Below are 26,407 nucleotides of genomic sequence, written 5' to 3' on the forward strand. Positions count from 1 at the left end.
CCCATGCTGTACTCCATAGGAATGTTTTTCATCTTTTCACATGGAAGTTCAATCGGTTGCCTTAGTTTCTCTGTTGTGAGACTTCAAATGGACCTGAAATTTGTGGTGTTAAGAAATAATTCTGGCAGGTTCATGCTTCAGACATTTTGTTCTGTACTGACTTTTCTCGTACTTTAGATGATCCAAATACTAGTGTGCTCTTTTGTCTCCCAGAACATTGCTTGGATTTCCAGATAAGTTTTTAAAACATAATATTAATGTGATTGTCTGAAATTATTCAGCTCCATGAACATAAAACCGTAATTCTTCAGCGAAGGTCTTCATTTTGGGGAAAAAAAGGCAGTATTTATTTGAATATCAAGTGCTGTCTGCAACACTCTGTCTGAAATTCAGATCTTCCCTGTAGAGCAGATGCTACCCACATCTCCCTCTTTATCTTTTCATTCTCTTAACACTGTAAGGATGACCCAGCTGAGCCTGCCCCGGTGGCTGCTGCCATGGCTCTGCCTCCCTGCCACCTCCCTGGCCCCGGCGCTGAGCCCCTCAGCTACGGCTTGGTGAAAAGAGGTGACTGAAACTCCTGCCATGTGTAATGGCTGCTGCACTAATTTCACACTGCTGCTTGACACTCCTGCTTTATGGTTCCAGTTTTAAAAGGTTTTTCTCTGTGCCAACTGCTTTGCTTCCCTTCTTTTCACATTGTGATTTTTTTTTTTCCATTGTGTCCCCCCCCACTGCCCCTCATCCCCAGTGCAGCTGGATGCTCAGAATTGGTATTTCCTTACTTTTAGCAAGGCTAGAGTATTGGGATAATGCTGTCCCATTCAAATAGCCTTTTTGGGTCAAAAAGTAATAACTTAAATAGTCTGTGCAAAAGGCAAGCTCTGGGACTGGAGATCTCCCTCATGTTGCCTGGTTGCATCAAACGCCCACAGATAACAATCCTTTGGCAAGGTTCATCCCTACTTTGCACTCTGCCCTTTGGCTCTTTCTATGAATCAACCTCTTTAATGCACATTATACTTCAGAGAGCTAAGGCACAGACTAACTCTGCAACATTTGCAAATTTGCAAGCTAGAGCTGCCTTCTGCCATTTGAAGATAAACACCCCCAGGCTCTTGCACACTTGCATGTCCTCTGCTGTAGCCTGAGCTGGTTGGGCACTTCTGTTTTGTGGAGTCTACATTCACTGGAATGAAACAGGAGCCCCTGCTCCATTCTCTTTATTTATTTATTGATTGATTGCCCCTCTAAAAATTTAATTTGAAAATCATTTCAAAACAATCCAAACTTCATTTGGGGGAGCCAGTTATTCAGCAAGAGTTGCCCAGCTGCACTGCGGTATTTCAGAGTAAGACATCTTGGACTGAAACCAGAATGCAAGAAAGCTTTCTGAAAGCTTCTGAAATTTTAGAGATTAGCCAGAAATAGATTGGAAAGAGTGAAAAAGTAATAAATTCAAATTCTCTGAAGTTAAGAGAAGGATGGGAAAGGTCAGATGTAAAACTTTGCACTGAAAACAGCCTGGAGCTCAGATGAAAATAAGCTGGAGAACCAGGCAATGAGAGCACCTAGATACCAGCACCCTTTGCTTTCTTTTGAAGCTCCATGGGACAGTAGCAGCTGTTGATATGATTTTTCTAATAAAGTTGAAGCCTGTGAGAAAATGATGGGTATTGATTAGTGTCAGCCTCAATAAATACATTTCCGGCTCCCACACTGCAGAAGATCAAGCAGAGTCCTGCAAGTCCAAAATAATTGTTTGGGATTGTGGGGGCTTTGAGGGCACCAAAGCCAAGCAGCGCCTTTATTGACTGTGGTACTTTAATGTCTTTTTCGTGTTGCATAATTCAATAGAACTATTGTTGGCCAAATAAATGCAGTTTTGTCTGACTTTCAAAAATACTGCTTTTCGGCACTGTTCATGGTCTCAGATCTGTGTGAACAAATTCTATAGGTGGACTGAAGGAAACACTATTTGTGGTACTAATTTTGCCAAAGAGATACGTAGGAAACCATGCTTCTGGAGTAAAATAATCTGTTGAAGAGACCCTGACACACAGAACGTGCATTTTTCAGTTACCAAAAGATGTTAGTTGTCCCTCCAGCCTTGCTTCCCCCATGCTGCCAGATGTCTCTTTATTTCTTTAAAGTAAATTCAGTTATTGCTTAACTTTGTTTAGCTGCATAAATTTCTCTTCTTTTTTGAGGTAATGGGAAAATGTAAAGAATTTATCTCTTGGACAACTGAAGTAATGTTTTTTTTTTGCTCTGCCAGAATTGAGGATACATTATGTTCTGACTTCAAGTAAGGGGACAACATTACTGTTTCTGTTAGCACAGCATGCGTTAATAATTAATATTTGCAGTGTTTGTATGATAAGTATTTTTATCTACAGATTTAGTTTTTTTGGAAGAATACAGAATATGGTTATACTTATGCACAGCCTTTTACCTTTTGGTTCCTAAAATTAAACATAAGCTATGGTGTTAGAGCTGATGATTTGTGGGAAACTTTTGTATTTGTTCCCTTCGTTTTATTGTTTGTTGTTTAATTGATAACAGACTGTTTTGCATCAAGTAAACCATGAGCAGCTTGGTCGGCAAATCTTTTAACTAGGTAGAAACAGATGATGGAGTACAACTAACCACAACTGAGCGTTTGGATAAAACCCGTAACTCATTGCAGAAGCACAGGATCTTGAGTTTTTACCAGTTTTAGATAGAAAGTGTTAATTACTGGGAACTTTTTCTACTTAAATCAGCAGAGCTCTCTGTTAACTTGATTACTCTAGTTTTGTAAGGCAAATGGAGAAGCTTTTCCAGTGTTGGCTTTGACATTTCCAGTTTACTCTGTAGAAGTAACAAGTTAGAGGCTAAGTGGTCTTTATAGGCTGCTACAGTTCAACAGGCAGAAACTATCTGAAGGTTTGGAGCGACTGTTTTTATCCTTAACAGCTTCTGCTGTTTCCCTAACAGCCATTGACTCATTTAGACTTCTCAGCATCAGTTTGGGTTTGTAACTCTTAAAGAGAAATTAATGAATTTGTTTAAATTGAATATCTCAGTTTGCTGTTGTTTCTGATAGCTTTCCAGTATGTCTAACTCCTATTAAAAACGGTTCTAACAGAAACATTAGCTAACATGAATTGTCCACCAACCCTCCAACCTCCATTATACCTTGTGAAAATACAGAATTCTTTCATGTTAGCTCCTGTTATATTCATATGTGTACATGTATGTAAAAGGCTTCCCAGCCCTTCTTACTGGACATTCTGCATTCACTTCCCAAGGTCTGATTTCATTTTCTGTGGTAAGAGTTGCCATTAATACTAACGAAATTTTATAACACTCTGCAAAGTGAATACAAATGCAGTTTCTGACCACTGTAGGCCTTATTTGCATTGGCAAAGATGATACTGTCTTTAATGTATGAGATAAATTCCTTGCTACATATTTCTTGAAAGGCTTTTATTTTGAGATTCAATGGGTCTGATTTGTCCCTGTTGGAGAAGTGCTCTAAAGCCTGCCAAGGAGTATTACGTCCTACCAGCTACATCTTATTTAATAGACAAATATCCTCAGTTTGATTAGGCTGCAAGCCAAACTGAAGGACAAATCAGACAACATTGAACACAACTTGCTTATCAATAAAACTTAAACATCCCAGGGAAGATACGGAGGTCCTGAAATGTTGAGCGTCCCTTTGGAAGAAGAGAACAGAAGGTGGAAAGAGGCAAATGGAAACTCTTAGTAGGCCTTGCACTTGCAATTGAGCTGGATGATTTTTTATTGGTGTTAAAAGATGTTGAAGTTTCACTGACCTTCATACAGATAAAGAATGAAAAACTCTGAAATTGGGTTTCATGGCTGTGGGTTTGAAACAAACCATTTTCCTTCTTTCCTTTGCAATGTCTTATATTTTTAAATGAGACTTTGAATTGAGACTTGAGGTGCTTGGTTTCATATCAAATGAGGAAAACGTGATTTCAGGTCAGCTGAAATGATTTGTTTCTTCGGTTTTAAAAATTTTCAGTATTTGAGGCCATTTGACCCCAAATGAATTAAAAATAACTTGGAACTGCCAGGAAACTAAACAACTGAAAGTTGACCTGGCTCTAATCCCTCCAAAGCCCATAGATATTAATGCTAAATTTATCTCAAAAAGAAGCATTCAAGCCCTGCCCACACACATGGGGCAGCTGGGTGGCCTCGCAGAGCCAGGCTCCCATCTCCACCTGCTCTCCTGGAGGCAATGGGGAACCACAGCACGAAGACTGGCCTTGACTTCTTCTCACCTGCCTCTTTTTCAGTGCTATTTGGTATTCCAGCTTTTGTCTCTCGATTTGCTTTCACTTCTTGCATCCATCCAGTCGCTTTCCTTCCTCCCTTTTCCTCTTCTCTACTTCCTTCCCTCCATCCCTCTCCATTCTTGATCCATCCTCCAAAAAAAGTGCTGCAGTTTGAAAGCCTCTATTCTCAGCTGTTGTCCTTGGGACCCATCTCACACCCACACGCCTCAATAGGAACAGGCAGTGTTTAGCAGTTTGCCTTTTGTAGGACCTGACAGAGCCAGAGCTCTGTCTACGAACGACAAAAGAAGCCCTTGCCCTTGATTTTGAAATGCCTTGAGAATAAACCTCTTGTGCTTCCACTGGAGCAGAGACTGGCTCTGTCTCAGGGTTTTCTGCTGTCATTTTTAAGTTCAAGAAATGCACGCTTCCTCCAAGTTAGCTGTGTCTTTCTTACAGTCTTTAATCAATTGCAGCTGGTTTTGTTATTACAGAAAGTCCAGGCAGATTTAGCAGCATGGGTATTTTCAAAACATAGGTAAAATTATAACTCCTTCTTGCTCTGATTCAAGTCTTGCCAGTGTAAGTAGCCAAGGCGCCATATATTGCTTTGCCATTGCTCACGCTGCCTGGATGATGTTTTCTTCTCGTTAAATTAGCATTTTTTTTCCTGAGTGACTGATGGTTTCTGGTATAATATTCTGAGATGTTCAAGAACTTGGTTGAATTTATAGGTAGTTCAAACCGCGCACATTTTTCACCCTAGGATTTGGAAAACTTTCTTCCTATGCTTTCCTTCACAATGTGAACACAGCAGACTGTTTACTTTGTCTAATTAAAAGATCATTATGATTATACAGAAGACCAAGAGCTGTTTGCATTGTCGTTTGTGCGATTCATTAGTTACGTTGATGAGATTTGTGCTGCTTGTTACTTGACATTGGATCCTTTACTACTTTGTGAGACTTCACGTCTCCCTCAAGAGCTCCCCTGTTCAAAGGGTGGTAGAGTCCTACTCCAAAACTTTGCCGAAAGACAAGGTTTGTTGGTCAGTGGCTCTGGCTAAAAAGCAGTGGAAAGATGTATATTTGCTTCAGATGCTATTTTTCAGTAATATTTCCAATGAGGTATGGTTATTGTATGTATTTTTTTGCATCTTCTCTCTCTTTCCTCTCTCCTCCCCTAGCTTTGTGTAGGAACTCAACTTTTTTTAAACCTGTTTTTTAATGTTTGTTTGTTAAACTGTAATTAAAATTAATTTCCCCTTCATGCAGAATAGTTGGCTTATGGAAAGACAACTGCCATTCCCCGTAACCTGTTGTTATTCAAGTCCTGTACCGTGGTTTGGCATTTCATTCTGTTAAAAATGCAAGTGAGATTGTTAGACGTGTCACCTACAAAGCTGGGGGGTCGGCTGGGCAGCTGATTTAATGTGCTAATTTGCTGTAATTTAATCATGCTTGGAATATGGATCATGCGTTGAGTATCTCAGTGGCGGCCTCGGGCTCGAGTGGCCCATAAACACTTTGTTAAAGCTTAGCAGGGGGATGGAAGTTGTGGGTGAGATGCTCATCCCTTGTTCTGAGAGAAGCAGAAGGGTTTGGGGCTTGGGGTTTGGGGTGTCAGAGGGCAATAAGTGGTATCAGGTGGCATCAGAGGGCCTGTATATGGCCTCCTGGCCTAGGCCTCTCCACTCCTCCAGCCCTGCTTCACCACAGGCTGTGGAGCCGCCATGATGCATCTCATGCCGTGCATGGGGGCTTGGAGGCTCGGTGCTGTGTGTCCGAGCTCCACACCTTAATTTATTGTTCATTAGCTGCCGATGAGCTTGAGAGAACAGAGTTCCCTTTTGTAGCTCCGTGGGATGCATTGAGAGGAAAGCCCCCCTGGCACGCCTGCAATGCCTGCGCTTGGATGCTCGTGAGCCGCGTTCCTGGGCCGGGTGAGGGCTGTGTGAGCGGGTGGGATGTGGTGAAGTGGGCAACACGTGCGAGTCACAGGCTCTGCAACGCGGGCCAGTTTACAATGACTTGCCAAAATATTTGCAAGATAAGCATTTCCCAGATGCAATCAATTAAGTCAGTGAAACTTCGAGGTTGGCCCATAAATTAATTTTCTACAGGGTAGCTTTTTTGCCCTCTTTGAGCTTAGTTTTAAGCGCCGAGTTATAAACATCTTGCTTATTCATTGTTTGGTGCTGAATCGTGCAACCTGCATTTGCTTTAGTAAGGATGACAGCTGAAAATGTTCTGAAGGGTGAGTTTTGCTGTTGGAAAAACTTTATGTTCAGTTCTCAGAACGCTCCATTTCAGCAAGGTCACACTGAATGGTTTGCCTGGTTGGTTTGCCTTTCTTTTCAATGCACCTTTTTGACTATTATGTTGCAATATGAAAGTTAAAATTGTAACACAAGATGTTTCACCATTTTGAAAAAAAAAAAAAAAAAAAAAAAGTATGTTTTAGTCCAGGATATTATATTACCTTGCTATCACTTAATCTTTTAGCAGTGCAATTACCTCTCATCTTTGTGTTGCTCATTGTGTGACTGTGGCCCTGATGAGATCAATTTAGTTTTCAACTTTTCTTTTTAGTATTGTAATACCTTTCCTCTCTGTTGTGCCGTGCCAGAAAAGTCTCCTTGGCAACAACCCGCTGGGGTTATTCTTCGTGTCTCTCGCCTGGCTGTTTGCCACAGCGTCCACCTGGCCATTGTCACTGCACTAATTGGTTTATCCTTTGGAAACGACATTTCTTCTTCAGTTTTCAAAGTTCTCCCAGATTTTGCCACTTCGGTAGGTTTCAACTTTGTTATCCTTTGTGACTCTGGTTCAGGCAGACGCTTGAGCATGTCTCCAGATTTGAAGCCACCATACCATTGTGTAGGTGACAAGAAAAGAAGAGCCTGGCAAGCAGCCCGCCTGCACTCAGTATGCTGGTGTGCTGCTAATGTGCATTCATTTTGCAAATATGGGACAATTTTCCTAACCCAGGAAGTTTACAGGAATGCTCTGTAAGGCCCAAACATGCAGTATTTGAAGTACTTTGATCTCATAGTGGTTTCACATGCTGGGACCTGGTCATTCCAGGAGGATTTCAGCTGCCGTGCCTGCTGGCCTTCCTGCAGCTGGAGGCCAGGAGGCTGGAGGTTTTGGAGCCCAGGCTCCCCAGTACCTGTGGCAGACTGCCCACCGATGGGTGGAAGGTGGAGCAGGCTCTGTGTTAACACGCGATCCAACCAGCCACGGCAGTAATGTAAATTAAGAGGCAGGGAGCTCATAATGAGATCATATGGTTAGCAAGGCATGCAGCCCAAAAGTTTCCGTCTGAATTACTCGTCTTTGCAGATAAGGGCAGGACTGGGATTTGTAACCTCTGTGAGGATGCCTGCTGCATGCCTGGTCTTTAGACTACTGGTGTGGTCTTGCTTTTGGTTTATGTAAAAAAGTGGACGAGAAGGAATTTGAACACACACCCAAAGAGAGTTCTGCTGTGATAATTGCTCTTGGGTAAGGGTTTACCAGGTAGCAGCCACTGTGTTAACCTGAGATTCGAGAAATCAGATGAAATCCTCTGAAAATTGAGTTCCAAGTTAAAATTGTGCTGAGGCAACGTCCTCTTGGGGATGCCCTTCTAAACAGGGCCAGCTTTGTATCATGTGCCGAGCGTACTGTGTGTGATTCACTTCTCTTGTTTAGCCCTTTTTCAATTAGTTTTCACCTCACAGGAGCTCTTTTCCATTTTAATTCACGTTGTTGGATTTACCCAGTTCTCATATGAATGATATATAGCAGAAAGGTCCGAATGCAGACTGTAGTATGAAAAAGGGATTTATAAATTATGAAAGTCCTGTGTAGCTGAGCAGGTTAGCAAGGGGGAGAAGAAAGGCAAATAGAGGACATTTGGAAAACAAGCAAAGAAGAAGGTGAGCAGGGCTGCATAAACAGCAGAAATAAGTAAAAAGAAAATAAGTCAGAGAAACTATTGATTAGCAAATGAACAAGACACATCATGAGTGCATGCAACAGGATGGAATAACAAAAACCCAAACAGACAAACTTAAAACAGGAGAAAAAATTGCCAGGAAATAGAGAGTAAGATTTGTTGACTGTTGTTTGTTGCCTCAGACCTCCATGGTGTGGAGGACAAACAGGGATTTTGGTAGAATACACGAATGGGCTACTGGGGGGCTGACTGGGGAGTCAGTCAACACAGAGGACAGGCACAACAGAAGCCTACAGCGTGGGGTTGCAGGGAGTGTTGCAGAAAGATGACTTGTGATTTAAAGTGCTATTCCCCAAAGAGCAGTTCTTTGTCAAGCTGTCGAGGGTGTTTGGTACTTTTCCAGAGGTGCAGATGTACTAGAGCAGTGGGAAGCTGAGAGCTGCAGCAAGTCCATCCCGCCTGCCTGTGCTTCCCTGCCACGGAGCCTGGTTCTCTGCATTTGCAGCACCGAGTGATGGATGGCCTCACACCTCCGCTGTGACTGCAAGTCTCGGCCTTGGGGTTGCGTTGTCACCTCCTGCATTGCAGCTGAGCGGTGTGGAGCCCAGGGTGGCCACAACGGTACTGCACACACAAATCTGATGCCACCGCAACACGATGGGCTCCAGCTGGGCTTCCCCAGTGTTCAGTCTGAGTCACCGGGGTTAATGAGAAGAAACAAAAAAAAGCCAGTGTTCTGCAGCAACTGACATGAAAAAATGGGAAGCTGGGAGTCCCTGCAGAAGCATGTCCTGGGAATGGAGATGAGCAGCACATCAGCAAGTTAGAAATGCTCAGCCTCGTGAGGCTGCAGAAGAGGAGCTCAGCATTCGGCTCAGGTGTCTGCCTGCTCCCACCGTGACAGATGAAGTGGCCGCAAAAGCAAACAAGCTGCATATGAAATGGTGGTTGGCCGGTCTGAATGCTGCACACTCATGTTTGAGATGAAATTCCAGTGGGCTGCTCTGCTGACAAGCCACAGCTGATATCTGTGAACAAGTCATGCAGTTTAGTCTCCCAGCTGCCTGTCCTGGTCTCTCTGCTGGGCTTTTCATAAAGTTGCCTTTCCCCTACCAGAAGGAGAAGGTAAAAAAAAAAAAAAGGAGGAAATGCTTTATTAGGACAATATCGCTGCTGTGAGACTGGGGAACCCTACAGCTGATACTATTTTTAAAGTGCAATAGCTTCATAAGGGACTTGTAAGAACTGTAGGTGCAGCTGTATTTCCCTGAGCCTTTTTGAAAGCGGTCATGAAAAAAAACAAAACAAGATCACAAGCCAGCAACTGTACTTTTGGTGGATGTCCTAAAGGGAGTGACAGAAAACACAGGGAGAGGCGGTTTTCATGGCAGGCAGTGTTCATGCTTCAGTAACTCCCAGCATCTGTTAGAGTTTTGACTGCTGCGATGGGTAAGGCAGAATCTCTGAAGATGTCACATAATTAGGTTTCTGTAAAGCACGTGATATCAAAGATTAATGAGCGAGGCGAAATTTCCTGGAAAATAAAGTGTTGTCAGAAATCCTGAACAGTCACAGATGGAAAATTCTTGCATGGGACAAGCAGGGTAGCTTGGGGGTGTCCAGTCTTAAGGCTGCGATGCTGCGGCTGGCAGATGTGACCTGAAGTCCTGCAAAGGCAAACCCGATGTTTGTGTGAATTTTCCTTGTCTTAGAGATGGGGATTAGACCAGAAAGCTGTGTGATTCTGGGTGCACAGTATAAAGACCTTTCCTCTTTAGGTTCCAGTGTGCTCTTCATATATTAACAAATCATTGGGACTGGCACAGCTGGGGACACTGTCTGAGTCAGCAAACGAGTAGCACTTCACTGCTTAGGATAAGTTTGCAAATACAAATAGTAGGATAAGTTAGGATGCCTGCATTAACTGCAAGCAGAAGCGGACCTAAAAATCTCAGGCTGCAGAATCAAGCTGGGTTGTGCACATGCTTTTCCCTCGGCAGGCTCTGCCTCCCAGCTCTCAGCTGCCTGCTGCATCCTCCAGCATCGCAGGGAAGTCTGTGTCAGAGGCAGGAACACAGCCCAGGTTGCCTGGCTCCCATTTTTATGCTTAAGCCAGACGCCCAGGTTTTCCTTCTATCAACAACTTGGCCACTTTTTATACTGAGCTGGAAGAAGGTCCGCAGCATTAGGAGAAAGTCACTGAATGATCAGTTATTTTTTTAGTTGGCTTAAAAAAAGACTTTTTGAGGGATTTGTGGGTGAACTGTTACAGCGGTGCTGTCCTGTGATTTATTCTGGATGATTAGCAAAAGAGAAAAATACAACCCTGTCTCTCAGTGTTTAATTTTCAGAAATGTGTTTTTTTTTCCTAGTGGGAACACAGAGGAGGTTTCAACAGAGGCTATTGTTAGCCCCTGAAAATGCCAAGTGTCTGCTCTGGGGAGATGGAGAGCAAAGTTGGCACCAATAATTAGTGGCTGATGCACTGATTTGGCAAAAGTTGCTGAAAATGAACATATGATGGAGAGGTCTTGGGGTGATTTAGTAAAATGCAGTGCAGTTTGAGATGACTTGTAGCATTATTGTGCAAAATGCAGGGGTGGTCAGAAGCAAGGTAATGTGGAAAATATGAAGGAGGAGTTTGGTGTCTTATTTATTTCTTTGAGTTCTTATCTTTTCTGGCATATTATTAAGAGTACAACAATACAACACCAAAATTAACAGTATAAATAAAAAAAGTTGAGATGCCAAAACCTGGCAAACTTCTCATTTACTATAAATGCAACTTTGTTTTTCTCCCACAGCAGGAAAATAGAGGTTTTAATTAGATTTGGGTGCAGCTGTCAGTTGAGTAAACTTCTTGTGGCTGTAACGTAGCGTGGGCCAGCAAATCCAACCCTTTGCCATCCAGGAGGCTGGGCGGCAGAGCAGAGCCCGAGCAAGCTGCGTGATGTCGGGCTGCGTGTGGAGCAGCCCCCACTGTCCCGGGAGAGCTGCCCGGGGAAGGACAGCCAGCGGGAAGTCGGGATGTGAATCAAACCCCTTGCAGCTGCTGTCATAAATATCCAGAGCTCTGCTGCTGGTCTGAGGCAGACTCCAGCCAGCTGGGAAGCATGGCTGGGCCGTGCCTCTGAAGTACCAGTGCCTGCCGGCTGAGCTGTCTTGGAGGGGCAGCGGTAAGTGTGAGTGTGGTGAGTTTTTATGCTCTGAGCAGAATGTAAAGTGGTTGGTTGGCACCCACTGGCAGCGAGATGAATCCCAGGGAGCCTCCTGATCACTATTTCCAGGAGCCAGCAGGACTGTCAGGGTGCCAGTGGGACAGCGGTGAAAGGAGCAGAGGGAGAGCAGGCAGTTTCACTGCAGGTTGGTAAGTGCAGGATGCTAGGATCGCGTTTTGCCTCTGGCTGATTTACTCACAGCAGGAATAAAGAAACCACACTAGGAGTTAGCTTGACTTTGACACATCAGGGAAAGAAATGAAAGCACAAAAGCTTTAGATACCTTGACAGCCACCCATCCACCAAAACAAAGGCATGGCAGCTGAGGCTGGCAGGCCCCCAGCCATCAGAGCTGCCCATCTGCAGCCTCCACCAGCCCCGTCTGCAGCCGCACCGCAGGGCTCAGGTTCTCCCCCGCCTGCTGGTTTGCAATATCACGTCTGATAGCTTTGGCCTTGCTGCTTATTGCTGTGGTTTTTTGTGTGAGAGGCAGAGAGAGGACACGACCTGCAGCCCCTGCCAGCCCGCTCTTACTTTTCTAGAGGGCTTATAAGAGTTATTGTCAAATTTTACAGTAACTGTGATTTGCCTTGTGGATCATGAATGTATGATTGCCCCGTGATCCCATAGCGAATCTCCTGAGCCCACTGTGATAGCTAAGTAATTACTTCTGGGAGCTAGCAAGAATTAAAACTGAGGCTTTCCCAGTGGAGTAAACCATGAGATAGGGCTGGTGCTGGCTGCTGGCTGGCTTAGAGCCCTGCCATAGGGCTCTCTTCATCGCTGCCAGGCCAGATGCGTTCCCCTCCATGGCAAAGCTGGGCTCTGTGAGAAGAGCAAATTTTCATGGTGAATCACGGATTCTGACCAGCCTAATCTTAAAATCTTGCAGCCCCAGGAGCAGAAGCTGCTGGGAGCTTTGGGGCTGGCAGAACATGGTGGTTGTGCTTGCTAGCTGTGTCAGGCACTGACCTCCCAGGAGAAGGACATGGGGGCCCTGTGGGGACATAGGGGCACCACATGGGGCCTTCTCTGTCTGTCTGGTGAGCGAGGAAGGAGCAGTGAGTGCAGCACAAATGCCTGAGGCTGTGGGTTTCATGCCAGGCCTGTCGTTTCTACACAGGCACAGGTGTCCTTCAGGGGCTGTGCCTAGAGGTCTCTTGCAGGGGGCACAGAGATGAGCATTTCTGCAGCTCAGGCCTTGCACAGCAGACACAGGCTGAAGCCCAGGAGAAGGCACAGCAAAGGATGCACGCAGTATGGCCGAGGTTAGAGGCCGCCTGTGCCTCCTGTCCTGGTGCCTGGAGGCCGCACAGTGCCGCACGTTGGCACCGCGGCAACACTCAGGGCCTGCTGAGGCGGCAACCTGAGGCCGCGGCCTTAAGGCAAGAGCCCAGATACTCTTGTAATGAGCCCCGTGGCCTGGTGACTCATTCCTCTCTACCCAAGCAGCCAGTTTTGATGTGAAAACTTCAATAAACGAAGATGGAGAATCCACTTTCTTTTGTAACATTTCCAAGAGTTGTTTCTTATTTCTCCTTTGAAGGTGATGGCTTTAGCTTCCTCCCTTTGCTTCCTATTATGTTGCTCTGAAGTGAGCGCTGGAAGCCTTTAATCAATCCACAGCGCTCTCGCTGCCTTTCTGAGCAAGTCTTTCTTCTGACATCCTCTGAAATGAAGAGATTCTTGTGGGGGCTCCCAGGGCTCTTGTAATGCAAATGAAAATAATAATATTAACACTCATCATTGTTATTTTATGGGGTGAGATGTCAAGATTCCGTATTTTCACATTCATTTTTAGTGCCTAGGTGCCACATCAGGTGTACCCGTCCTGTCAAAGTACAAGCTTTTCATATCGCAGGCACTATTAAAACCATTAGCAGTAATGTTGGCCGCTGTTGTGCCTGATGGATTGGTCTTTGACATGCAGTAATGCAAAGTGACATGACAAACAGGGAATGAAGAATGAAAAGCTGTTAAACAATTCCTGAATGTAGCTTGAAATGAATTCATTTTGTATCTAAAGTGTGTTCCTGATTTGTAACAATAAAGAGGATTTATGTCAGTGCTGTCGAATTACATCTGTGTACCTAGGAAAGAAGCTAATGTGATGAGGGGTGTGGGGTTGGTTTGTTACTACCTGCCTGAATATTAAAAAGTTATGTTGGCAACTTACCTTGAAATATGATTGTGGGCAGTAAAATCAGATTTAAAGTGTGTTATCTGCCTTTAATTGTGGTTCTGAAATCATGGATATCCTTGGTAGCATGGGACCCCTGAATGGTGTATTTCTGTTACTTTGAAGTACTTTGAAGCAATAATTATTTTACCACAAATAGCTCCATCAGTCTCATCAAGACATTGGTGTCTGTCCTTTTGGCTTTATATTTCTTTCACAATATTACTTTGCAGAAAGTATTTCTTTTACTTTGCAAAGTAACTTTTGAGGTCAGATTTTTCTCTCTTGTTTAGGTCATTTTTAATTGTCATTAAGTGCGACTAACGCTGTTGCGTAACATATGGAACATAACTAAGGCTGCTGCTTCAAAATCATACCGGCTTAGCTGAGACCTGAGCCTGAACCATGGCTGTTTGCTAACTTGTTTGTCTGTCTGATTTCAGCGGCTAACCTCACTAATTTGGATCGTCTCGACAGCGCATTGAGCCTCATTGAAGACCGGGTGCATAGATCAAGGCAGCGCTATCGAAGGCATGCGACGGATGATGATTACAACATTGAAGTCCTTCTGGGGGTTGACGACTCGGTTGTTCAGTTCCATGGGAAAGAACACGTTCAGAAGTACCTGCTGACCCTGATGAACATTGTGAGTACAGCCCTGCTAACTGCGCTGCGGGAAGACAGCGAGGGGAGGGGGGATGTAGGTTGGCTGAGCCATTTGATTAAGACATCATAGATTTTTCTCATGGCAGGAGATAAAATAATTCTAGGAGCAAAATCCAGGCCGCTTCTAGAAAAGCCAAAATGGGAGAAGGAAAAGAAGAAAAAGGGGCCAAGGAAGAAGCTGGCAGTGGGACTATTAAAATGTTCAAAGTCCTGCTTATGTGTTTTGATGGATGGTGGCATAGGGTCAGGGCCTCAGGTCCCTGGAAGTCCTTGCGTTTTAGATGTGTATTCCCTTATCCTAAGCTCCCTGCTGAAAAACATGGTTTGGAGAACTGTCTTCAAATATGGTTGTATTAGAAGCTTCGATTGGCTTATACATTTTTAAAACTGCTCAGTTAAGTTCTTTGATTCCTCAAGAATCGCTTCAGGTCCCAGGCCACCTACCTACTGCTTGTTCAAACTGCAGTAAAATGTTATGCAGTCTTGCACTGAACTTTCTTAAATTGATTTAGTATTTAGTCTATGGCGGACACCTTTGGATTTCCTTCATTAAATATTTAATCTTGAGAACCACTGTCAGTGCAACAGACTATATAATGCAGTAGTGATAAAAGCAGATAGTAGAGAATATTCGAAGGAACCATCTTCTCTTTCTAAATATCAGAGCAATAGGCTCACCCATAATAAGCAGCCCTCTAGTACCCCAGTCAATAAGCAAGGCCTCTGTTTTGTGGGATAAGAATCAAGTTTTGAAAAATCATCTCTTTTATAGATCAAAATCAAAATGTGTTTATTCCTTTGGCCAAAAAACAGGAGTAAGTGGTAGCCCCCTTCATAGGCAACTCATTCTGGGATGACTTTATTCCTTCTCACGCTCACCTGGAACAGAAGTCTGTTTTCGATAATACACGCTTCTGTAAAAACTTTAAGTTCAGCAAATTTGTGTTCTTTGTGAAATGTTGTTGAATAAAAATTGTAGGTCTGCTCTGTTTTTGACAGGTAGACTAGGATTGCTGAAATGTACGTTAGGAGGATGGGGTGTCTGTAGGTGACTTCCTGGCATTGCAAACCGCAGAGGCAGATATATGGACAAAAATCTGTGCTGTTAGGTGCATTTGCCTGGGATGTATTTTTTCTAAGATACATAGTTTAATTGTGAGGCTTATTTTTTGATTTCTTTACTGCATTCGTTTAACAATGTGTGGAATGTCAGTGTTTTTCATTTTAAATGAGAGGTGGAATACAGTTTAGGAAAATCCCTTGTGTGATATAAATTCAATTGACTGCCTTTTTATAACAGTGTTGTAAATAGTTAAAAATCTGCACTAACTTTAGAGTTATAGGGTACTTGGTGTATACTCTGATGGCTGTAAATACATACATTCTAAACAGAAATGACATAGTGAATTTAATTTATTTGTGTGGTTTGTTTCCTCTGAGGCTTAAGACAGTCTACAGTGAAACAGATGGTTTTATGTATCTCTAAATTAACAAGCCAAAGGGGCCAAACCAGGAATGTGGCAAAGAGGCTGAAATAGATTAACCAGGACTCTTTACTTATCATGTCACTTAAAACTATTTTTAAGAATTAAAATATACGGTAATGGTAAAGAAGCCATAAAAGTTCCAGCTCTGGAATATACTTGATCCTAACTTTAGCAAACCATCCAACACACAAATTGTAAGAAATAACAACTCTGAAGCATGCTGTCTCTGCAAGTGGTTTAGAAAGTGCAGCCTGTGTAACCGTATCCGCAGGGCTGTAACAGCTCTTGGCACAGGCAGCAGTTGTTCTGTTGGGAGACGTGAGGTAGAAACGTGTCCTTTGGGGGCTGAGGATGAGGATGTGCTCCTTCCCTTCGTGTCCACGATGCGAGCAGCCTCTAGAGGAGGCGCTGGGAAGTCTTTGGCAGTCAGCAGAGTTGTCCTGATCTTTCCTTCATCAAAACTCAGCCAGTTTCTAGAGCCTATACTTTAAAAGAGTGAGGTAGTCCTCACTCTAGTGGTAGTAGGTGACCAGTCCTCTGTTTCCAGCTTTCTAAACTTTGTTCCAGTATGAAGAGGTAAGAGGGCTTTGTCACTGCAGGTACTACCTGTTACTGCGTGTATAAGGTAGGTTTCTGGTGAGGTACATAGATCCAAGGATAGCTGAAAGAGAAGAGATGGTTGCAAAAAATTCCATCTGTCTTTTAAATTCTGGTGAAAGATCCTACCATAGTCATCAGATTGTGTTTTCCCTGCTGGTTTTGTGGGTGTAATCAATTTGCTTTGTACAGTAACAAGGCATTAAGCATAAAATCAATTAGTTTCGTAAGGCAACAAGGTATTAAGCATAAAATCAAAGTGTACGTAGCAAATAAATAAACTAAATAGTGGAAGTATTTACTGGAGATAAGAGGGCAATTGAAAGGGTTGAATTTCTGTGGTTCCCAAAATAAAATAAATTCCAGGTGAACGCTCCCTCGTGCCCAGAGTCCCAGAGGCGTGATCACTTTCCCAGAAGAAGCTCCCAGCAGGGCTGCCCTCCCCACTTCGCTTGATTTCACTGTGCGTGATGGTGTGAGCAGTTGTCCTTAATTAACTTTTCCCAGGGATTTTGGGTGGAACCCCACCACCGACCCAATCAAAACAATATATTTTTTTCAAGGCCAGCGCAACGACTTACTCAGTAAATCTGTTTTGTGCTGCTTAAGTGATGTGTTACAGTCCACACCTAAAAGCCATAAAGTGAGAAAAAACAGGGGCTGGGTGTCCTGGCTATCTTGAATAACTGTGCTAATATTTATCCCAACGTTTGGAAGTGAAGTCAGTCCCTAACGAATGGTGAGAGACGCCAGAGGATTTTGAACACTGGGCTGCAGCCACGTATCGCCTGTCTGTCCGCCAGCCGTGTCACCGCAGCGAGCTAGGCCTCCTGCCACCTCGGTTTTATCCTCCAGTCATTTCCTCATACAAAAACTTTGCTCGCTCTTGACATCCCCTCTTCTCTGCTCAGCACCATTGGGGCAGTCAGTCCAGCTCTGGAAAAAAAAAAGTCTTTGTTTTGTACTTCAGAGACCCTCGGCTGCCTCTTGCTTGCACCATTTTCTTTTGTGCATCATGCTGGGTTTCTTCCTGGGAAGGATATTAGCTTGCACAGTGTTCTGTGTTTCCAAGTGCGAGCCCACACATTGCACAAATTAACTTTGTATTTATAGCATGCAGGAGCGTTGCAACAGAGGAGAGATACTTGGGAGGTATCTCACAGCCCTGTCGTTTACTCAAGAACATGGAAGGTAATTTAATTTCTGCAAGAAAGCGGCTAAAGAAGTCAGGGATTTTATCTGCTCCTACAAGTGTATGGGAAATATTAAAAAGCACTTGGCTAGAAGCGGCACTGGAGAATTATCTTGTTCATCGGAAACAAAAGGATCTCACTGCAGGAGGCTTTGGGAGGAGGAGCAGGGTGCTGAATGGGCACGACTGAGCTGAAGCGGGTGTTGATGGTAGCGAGCCCGGGGCTGAAATCCTCAGATTGTTTCTTAACCCTCTTAGAAACAGTTTGCAGCATTAAGCAGGCCTTCTGTGGCCTGCTATGGAAGAGCAGCAGAGCTGGGGCTGGCCACTACGTTACCCGACTGGGCTGTGGCATTGGGTAGGGTGAATATTTCCATGGGGTAGGGTGAATCTTTTCATGGGGTAGGGTGAATCTTTCAGCCTCCTTGCCCCTGTGTTGAGGGTCTCATCCAGGGTGAAGACTTCAGGTCTTCAGCTTTCATGCCCCTTTTCATTTTGTGTTTTTTAATTTGTTAGTTTTCCCAGTAAGACCCCTGCCTTAGCCTTTTCTTGCTTATTTTGTCATTCTTCCTGGATTCCCATAGCAGTATTTGTGAGCCTCATTTCAAGTTGCTCATTTGCTAATGCTGGCAATTGTATATATATTCAGGGAGAATTTGTCTAAAAGCTGTGTGCGTTCTTTGATTTTTGGATTATTTTGGAGGGCAAAATAAAAGAATCCTTAAGTTTGTGCTTTCCATTCCTTTACTGTAAAAGCTATGGTGGTGCCACATTTAGTGTCCAGCCTGTGTTACATCCGTGTAATGGGTATGGTCAGAATGTTTGCAATGTTAAAATTTGGCTTCTCAAAGCAGACAGGGACCTACCTGTCATTATTTCATTGGGAGATAGGGCCTAAATAGGATTTATGCCTCACTTGGGGCTGGATTTATCTGAATATTTAGACATTTACCTGCCTTTGAAATCAGTGAGAGTCAGTTTTAAAAATTAGCCCATAGGATTATGTGTCTCCCAGACTTCAAGTGAAACTTCAGCTCCAGAACAAATAGATTTAACAAATTTTCATTTGAATAACTGAGATCGATGGGAGTTATGCAGCTGGGAGCTTTGGAAAGTCCCAGGAGTCTTTCACCTGCATCTTTCAGCACTACACATATCTTTGAAATTGTGGCCCTGAGGCACTCTTGAATATGTTATCCATCCTCTTTAATAGGATGTACATGATACTACTATTATATATGAGATTTTTGCTTTCGTGCCTTTGGCTGATGAGCGATGAAGATTTCCAGGTACAGAACAGCAAGTCCCTAATGAGAGGAAAGGGCAGAAATGCCACTGGTTTCTAACTGGCAGTTGGATGAAAACCTGAAAGCATGTCTAATTCAAGCTGTTAAAAAGAAAGTGATGATTGAATACTTTGAAATAATGGTGCACCCTGTATTCAGAATCATGCTTTTTAAACTAAAAAGCGTTTTTCTAGACAGGAAGGGTATCTCAGTAATATAGATTGGACTGGATTTTTAAAAGTAAATAATTTATAAGCTCCAATACTCATTATTTCAAATCAGTTTATTTCAACGTATAGACTTCAGATCTGGACTAACTCCAAGAAATTGCTCAAATAACAAATGCAAGTCCAGATCTATTCATCTGAGGGACTGTAGCTGTCAAAAGTAGAATTACAGCTCGTTTGAAAATTTAACATGTATGAGAGCTAGCTCTGCTTTTAGGCTGTTCGTTACAAACCAGTAGCTGTGACTTCTGAGGAGGAAAGTTTCTGATGAGACCTCAGAAGATTATTTTCGTTCGTTATCTTGATTGCCTCACTACAGTAGAAGTTGCACACGTGACTGGGCATTCGGGAGGTCCTGTAGGAAATATTCTCTCTGAACCCATACAGGTTTTATTTATTTCCACCTCGAGTTTATTCCCAGTGCCAATTAGGTGAGCATTTCTCATGATTAACAGGACTGTGCCTTGCTGTCCTGGTGTACCTAGCCCAGACCATCACACAGGTTTCGGTACCACCCTTTTGGCAGAGGGTAATTACTGTTAGAAGATAGATTTTCCTTTTCTCCAAATACCAACATGAACTTTAGCCATAAAGGTTGCAGTCAGGAACTTCTGTGATGTGACAGTGCGGTTTGTGTGATGGAGTATGGATAATTAGGATCAGCTTTTGAATTTTGGATGCTTTCCTTAACCAAACCACTTAAAGAGTTCACCGCATTTTTTGCATTGACACCATGTCTGGTGTTAAAATGAGTTAATCTGCTTAATTATTTTATGATACTTCAGTAGATTTTATTAAAGTGTCCTTGGGACAGTAATTCAAACAAATACTACTTTTTTTGGCGCAAATGTAATTTACGGTGTTTGGAGAAACTTCCCAGAGCAGTGGTTTGTGGGCAAAAAACGAGGAGTTCCAAGAGCCCGAGGGAGGAACTGAGAAAAATAAATTAGTCGTGAAGTCAGGAAACAAAGTCTATGACCTTTCTAAAACCCATGTAACAGTCAAAGATGAGATAGAGACCTGTAACACGACGCTACCAAGTGTCTTGCCAACACATCTGCTCAGGGGAATGTTTTTCATTTTGATCAGAAGCAGCTAGCTTGGACTTGGTAACATCTACTGTCTGTCACCCCCGTGAAGGTAAATCAGCCCTTGGACATGGATTCACATTCAAAATGCCAGATTCTTATCTCTGTTTCATAATGCACATTGCCAAGCACTGCTAAAGCTGCCCGTTGCCTATGGTTTTGAGCGGAATAGTAGTTTTCCAAATCTGAGATCACAGTTTGACCTTTAAGTTTCATGTGTGTTGTGTGCTTTCATTATTCTTTTTTCCTTGTGATGCTCAACGAGGATTTGCAGAAGAAAAAAAGAAAAAGAGTTCCTCTCTGAGGAAATGAGGAAATGCCTTGTGGGGACTAAAAAGGGAGACTGGGAGCCCTGGATTTGCCTGATGACTTTCTGTGGGACCGTAGTTTATCCACCAAAGGAATTGATGTAATGTTATTCCTGTGGGATTAAGACGAAGCTTTGGGAATGTTAGAAATGTCAGTTTGGGATCTTCAAAAGCATAACGGAGGTGATGAAAATAGAAGAGGATAGTGGTGTTTGAAGTGGGAACGCAGAAAAATAAAGTGAGAGGGGGAACGCTTTTGGGAGGGGTCAGATTACAAAATTTTGCGCTCAGTATCCACCATGACATTTCTGGTTCCTCGTCCGTAATTCGAAACAGCCATTCCTTACAGAAATAGACAATCCCTGGATGCCCACCAGGCACCGAGGCTTTGCTGCAGATAATTAAGATCCGATGAATGAACTGCAGCTCGGGCTGGGCTCGAACAATGACTTGACAGAGCGCTGCCATCCCACGGGGCAGGCGCTGATGCTCTCCGGCTCCTCCGCTATCGCGATCGCACGTGGTCCCCGCGATGCCCAAGGGCAAGTAGCCACAGGTGATGTCCTCAGCAGCGGTTGTGCAAGGATGTTTGGGTGGCCAAAGGGCCATCTAACTGGGCTGGATGGATCAGCAATTTGCGGTGGCTGAAAAGCCAGATGTGTAAAGTGCAGCTCGTGTCGTGCTCTCCCCAGATGGTCAGACACGGCCTCTGATGGCCGCTGTAGCTGGGTCAGATCCGTTTGAGGCTGAGGATCACCAGCAGTTGTAGCTATCAGCACATATCCTCAGTTACAACTGCTGGCAACCCCGCTGGCATACTGCTAGAGCTGGAGGCTCTTTATTGCTATTTGCATTACAACAATTTTCAACATTCCCCGACAGGATCAGACACCGTTTTGCTGACTAATAAAAGCTTTGCAGTGCTTCTTTAACAAAGCATGGTGCATCTCATGAATGCTTATCTTCACTTTAGTTGTTTGGGGTTATTTTGATGTATTCTGCTTGCTTACTCTGTTGGCTTCAAACTTGCTTAGGGCAGAAGAATGATAAAATAAGCAGAGAGGGACACAAGAAGAAAAAATAAATCAAGTCCTTGTTTTCCTAAGTAGAACCAATCTGTGCCAGCCTGGTTTCTAAACAGAAATAGAAATGCATGTTTTGCTTTGACTGAAATATCCCACAAAAATAAACCACGATACTTAGTTGCCCCAAAATAGTTTGTGAACTACAATAGTTTTATGAAAAGTCTCTTTGCGGTATTTCGCCGTGCTTGGAATTCCTTGAGATTTACCCAGCCTTCTTCATCACTTTGTATAAATGCTGAATCACTGTGGAGATCTAACAAGATTTAATGCAAAATCTTCACTGCCTTCGGTTCAGGAGCTGGCATTTTGAGATGGTCTCTGTGCACTCTTTTTTCCTATGCAGCAAAACAACTTCAACCCGTGGTCCTTGCTGATCTAAGAGCAGATCGATTCTGATTCTTCTTTTGTTGCTAGAAATCAGGATGTGCTACAGAAGTACATGGTATGGAGTGCTGCAAAAGTACTATGTAATCATTTTCACACCTGAGTGTGTTTATTATACGGCCATCTGAACATACACGCCTGTAGTTTGATTATCCGTGCTCGGAAACAAACACTTCAGCATCTAAAGCAGCAGTTGTGTTGGATAGGAGCCTGGAGCTTTCAGATTCCATGGGGTGGTCGGTCATTTTAGGCCCTGTGCAGCAGGCTGCGTTAGCTAAACTCTGCTTTCCTGTTAAATTGGCAGGTGGAAATGCGGGGAGCCTGAGCTAGGGTTGGTGGAGGCCCTTCCAGTGTGTGTGCTTTTCATGAATGTTTGCGAGCACAACATTGGGTCACTCAGATCTCATTCCTTTAATAACTTCCTGAAACAAATAGGTGCAATTTAGGTCATGCTGAAAAAAAAAAAAAAAAAAGCAAAGCATCTGTTTCAGCATATTATCTATGTGCAGTGAGACGCTGCTGGGAAAGCCACAGTTCAGCTTAGAGAAAGGAGCAGAGGGTTCAATTCAGCCGCTGTGTGAAGAGGGCTTGGACGCATCCTTTTTAATGAAACCAAGACCCAGAGTTTTGAATTGACCCACTGTCTCGCAGAAAACCCAGGATCCCAAGAGAACCAAGCAGCTTTTTACAGTGCTTGTGCTTTTCTGTTCATTCACAGTTTGTTTGTTAGATGTCATTTGCATGAACAGTCAAACAGTGTTTCGATTCTGTTCCGTCAACGTTTTTGTGCCAAGTTTCCTTTTGGCACGCAACAGCGATACGGTTGTTCTGTTACTCAACTATTGTTAAAAGAGGCTTAGGTTAAATTCGGGAAGTTAATGAGAGAATGGTGTGCAGCAACTTGGATTATGCGTTATGAACTAATTAGATACTTATTTACATGCTGTTCCTACTGTCTTCTATAGAGGAGTTTTTGTGCAGGACTCATTTCACGTATAGATAATTTACAGCGTATTTAAGCCTCGCAGCCCTGATGAGTGTGCTCTGTTCCCAGTCCACAAAGAGCGAGGCAAATTAATATCCCTCCCTCCCTGGACAACAGGCAAGGGGCTTTTTCCCAGTCTTGTAAAGCAAATCACGTGTTCACATCTTACCTCTGTATAATCTGTATTCAGTAATGTTCCTCAAAAAATCTTTTAGATACAGAAACATAAAGTGAGTCCTGTAAAATCTTATTTACACATGCAAATACACGATCTAATTTCCAGAGCTGTTGTTTACAAAGCAGATCAGCTGCTGCATACCGCAATGAAAATAGCAGCCCTGAAGCCGCTCATAACCCTGGGCTCTTCTTCCACCCATCTTCCAGCCAAGGATCTGCTCATCCACCCGTAAGGAGCCCGGGTGCTCAGACATCCCGCAGCCATTCCCCGGGTGCCCGGGCAGATGTCCTGCAGGGTCTGAGTCTGCTCCAGGAGCCACCAGCCAGCCGTGCTGCCTCGTAACCAGCAATGTGGGATGCTCAGGACTTGAAAACCTGCACTCTTACCAGGCATAAGATTAGGTTCTTGTATCCAAAAATACTGATAAAATGAATTAAGATTTACTTTAAAATGTCAGTGAAGATTGCTGAGTGAAACCTACACTGATGTACTTAGTTTTAATTATTTTTACAGAGATAAAAGATGGGTCGTTAGAGCTAGGGCTGGTTGAGGAAACAGAACGTTTTTTATTACTATGTTTCTAATGAAAAGTATTCTGAATGTTACTTATTAGCTTGTAGTGAGGAATCTGTTTTGTAGGAATAAATGAAATTTGTGTCCGGACAGTAAAGCGGTCCAGTTTGGTGCAGTCATTACCAAGGGAAAGATGTTTGTGGAAAGACACTTGCCCTGCAGGGAATTTCATCTGCCTCTTCGAATTTGTGAAGCTAAACTCCTGCCATTTGGCTGAGCACCTTGGTGCAAATGAGCAGTCTGGTCTCATGCATCCATTCATCACCGAATATCTAAATCAGCCTCTTTAGCAGTTAATATTTGCCTAGCTTGCTTGTAGCGCTGTTTCCTAAGTCATCTTTATACATCCACATTTCATTCTCCACTGTAAATATTTACCATTTTCTTTTCAGTGTTTGTAGGCTGATTTGCTTGTGTGCATGTTCAGTTATGTAGCTCTAGCATAAAACAGAAGACAGTTTTTTTTTTTTTTTTATTTGCTGGCATTTTTTAGCTTTGGTTCTGCTTGCAAAGTTTAACATTGATTAGCTGTGACAACCACCAAAGCCAGCCCATGTGGCCGACCATGCTTTTGGGAGGAGGAAGATCCCCTTGTCAGAATGGAATTTGATGAGTCCCAGATGGAAGAGTTACGGGGGGCAGCTGAGCAGATCCAGCAGATCGCTCTCAGGAGAGAGGCAGCCCCAGGGCCTGGCCCTCTGCTCACTCGCCCCTTTCCCATGCGTGGTGTCACCCAGCAGAGAACTCCTCTAGATTTCTGTGCCCTGGGCTCAGGTGCATCCATGTGGAATGGGGCAGGGAGAAGGAAGGAGCTGGGACTCTTCGTTCAGCACCAGGAGCTGGTAGACACAGGTACAGAGGTACACCAGGCTTTGCAGATGTGGAAATCTGCTTAGGTTGGCACTTAAATAGCTGTTAGTATGAAGTCTCTGATAATGTTGTGCTGATTTTAAATGATTTCCTGAATTATGGCCTGTTCAGAAGCTGCAGTGGAGTCTAGAAAAAAAAAATCTCTCTCACATCAGTGGAATTTGCCCTTTTTGTATGTGATCACAGGTGATCTTTGTCTCAATGACAGCACATAAAAGGTTCTGTTCTGTCATTGCTTTCAGAGCTACTTGCTGCCAGCACCATGGTTGAAGCTCTGACTGCTTTCTTGCAGGTTAACGAAATTTACCACGACGAATCCCTGGGTGCTCACATTAACGTTGTCCTGGTGAGGATAATCCTACTGAGCTACGGCAAGGTAAGTAAGGGTTGTGTTAGATGGAGGAGATCAAGGTCTCTGAACTTCATTCTTTTATGAGTGGTGTAGTTACTCAGGACGTGTATCAGATTTGTATTTTAGTTTATACATTGCCTTTACAGTCTATGAATATAAAGAACATTTATGTTTATACCTATTTGTCTATCATTTGAACTTCACACTGGGAAAATGATTATGATTTCTTCTGTGTTTTCCCTGTGTCATTTTAAGTTGCTGCTTAGCTCGGCAAGTCTGTCTTCTCAGACTTGTTTGGAATAAACCATGAAACCTAGTGAGCATTCTCCTTCCTAAGAAAAATGCGAAGTTTTGTGGTAGAACAGTACATAACTAACAGCGAACACATGCAAGATCAGTTCTGCAGGGTGCTGAGGGCTATGACCTCATTCCAAGAACTCATTTCAACTTGTGCTTAACATTAGTGGGACTACACATGCTTAAAGTTAAGTGCAAGCTCAGTGGGATAGGGGCCAGAAGGCAAGAGCTTTGCAGATCAAATCTGTAATTAAGAGCTCCAAGTGTTCTCTTGTCTCTTCTAAGGGAGGAGTTACTCCATGGGCAAAATTTGCGTAAAGAGGAAAGAAATGCTACATGGTTTTCAAAAATATTAAACTGCTCTGTTCGTATAGCCTATTTTGGCTAAATCAACATCAAATTCCACAGAAACTGGACAATGGAGTTTCAAGTATGTCAATAAACGTTTTATTTAAGGACAGGCAGTTTTAGTGCTCTTTAGTAGAGCAGCATGTCCAGCTGCTCAAAGGAGAGCTTTATAATCTAATGTCCCTTTCTGTGACTGGGGTTGCTGGTATTTATTGCAAGCTCGTGCAATAAACTTGAGGTCTGGAAGACTCCTTGTATGTTCATGCAAGTTGCTGAAATGCTGTTTGGAAAGAACCAACTCAGTGTCAGTGGTGAGGCTCCTCTGACAGACACTAGTTTGTCGTGCTCAACACCAGCTAAAATTTTTTCTCCCTGGTGTGAATGCAGGAGCTCCACATTCCAGCCTGGACTGGACACCTGCTGTTGGGAGAAGTTGTTCTGTCTGAGCTTTCTCATCTGAGAACTAAACACAACAATCCGTCTCTGCTCTTCCTGCAGAGATACAATGATGTGGCTAAGTCTTTTGGCTAAGCTCAGTCAGCTGCATGTCCAAAACTAAAAGGTAGAAGAGGTCACATTTTCTGTTTTGTCATCAAAAGTTTATGGTCTGCCTAGTGACATTAAATAATGAAATAAATTAAATAGTCTTGTGATTGCTGTAATGAAAGCAATTTGAGGGATTGCAGATTGACTAATAATTCTCAAAAATATCTCATGTTGCAATAGTGGAAGGACTACACGGGCTAGTCATTCCTTTGCTGTCCTTATTTCATAAATGTTTCATAATTGTTGTGCATGTCCATCTTTAGCTCAGCAAATCTGCACTGTGAACTCACTGAGTGTGAACTCAGAC

The 26,407-nt window shown here is 43.4% G+C and overlaps 1 protein-coding gene across 1 annotated transcript in view; it reads left to right on the forward strand.

Moving 5' to 3' along the window:
• The window catches only part of ADAMTS2 (ADAM metallopeptidase with thrombospondin type 1 motif 2), a gene marked incomplete at both ends in the record, with an annotated part of 172,181 nt that overhangs the window by 102,742 nt on the left and 43,032 nt on the right, over positions 1-26,407 (forward strand). Inside the window, 2 exons of the mRNA XM_084295006.1 lie at positions 14,075-14,277; positions 24,850-24,933. Coding sequence (XP_084151132.1) covers positions 14,075-14,277; positions 24,850-24,933 — 287 coding nt within the window. The remainder of the gene's footprint in view (positions 1-14,074; positions 14,278-24,849; positions 24,934-26,407) is intronic.

Source organism: Netta rufina (assembly GCF_964035555.1).
Source record: "Netta rufina genome assembly, chromosome: 14".
In the NCBI taxonomy this organism is placed as follows: domain Eukaryota; kingdom Metazoa; phylum Chordata; class Aves; order Anseriformes; family Anatidae; genus Netta; species Netta rufina.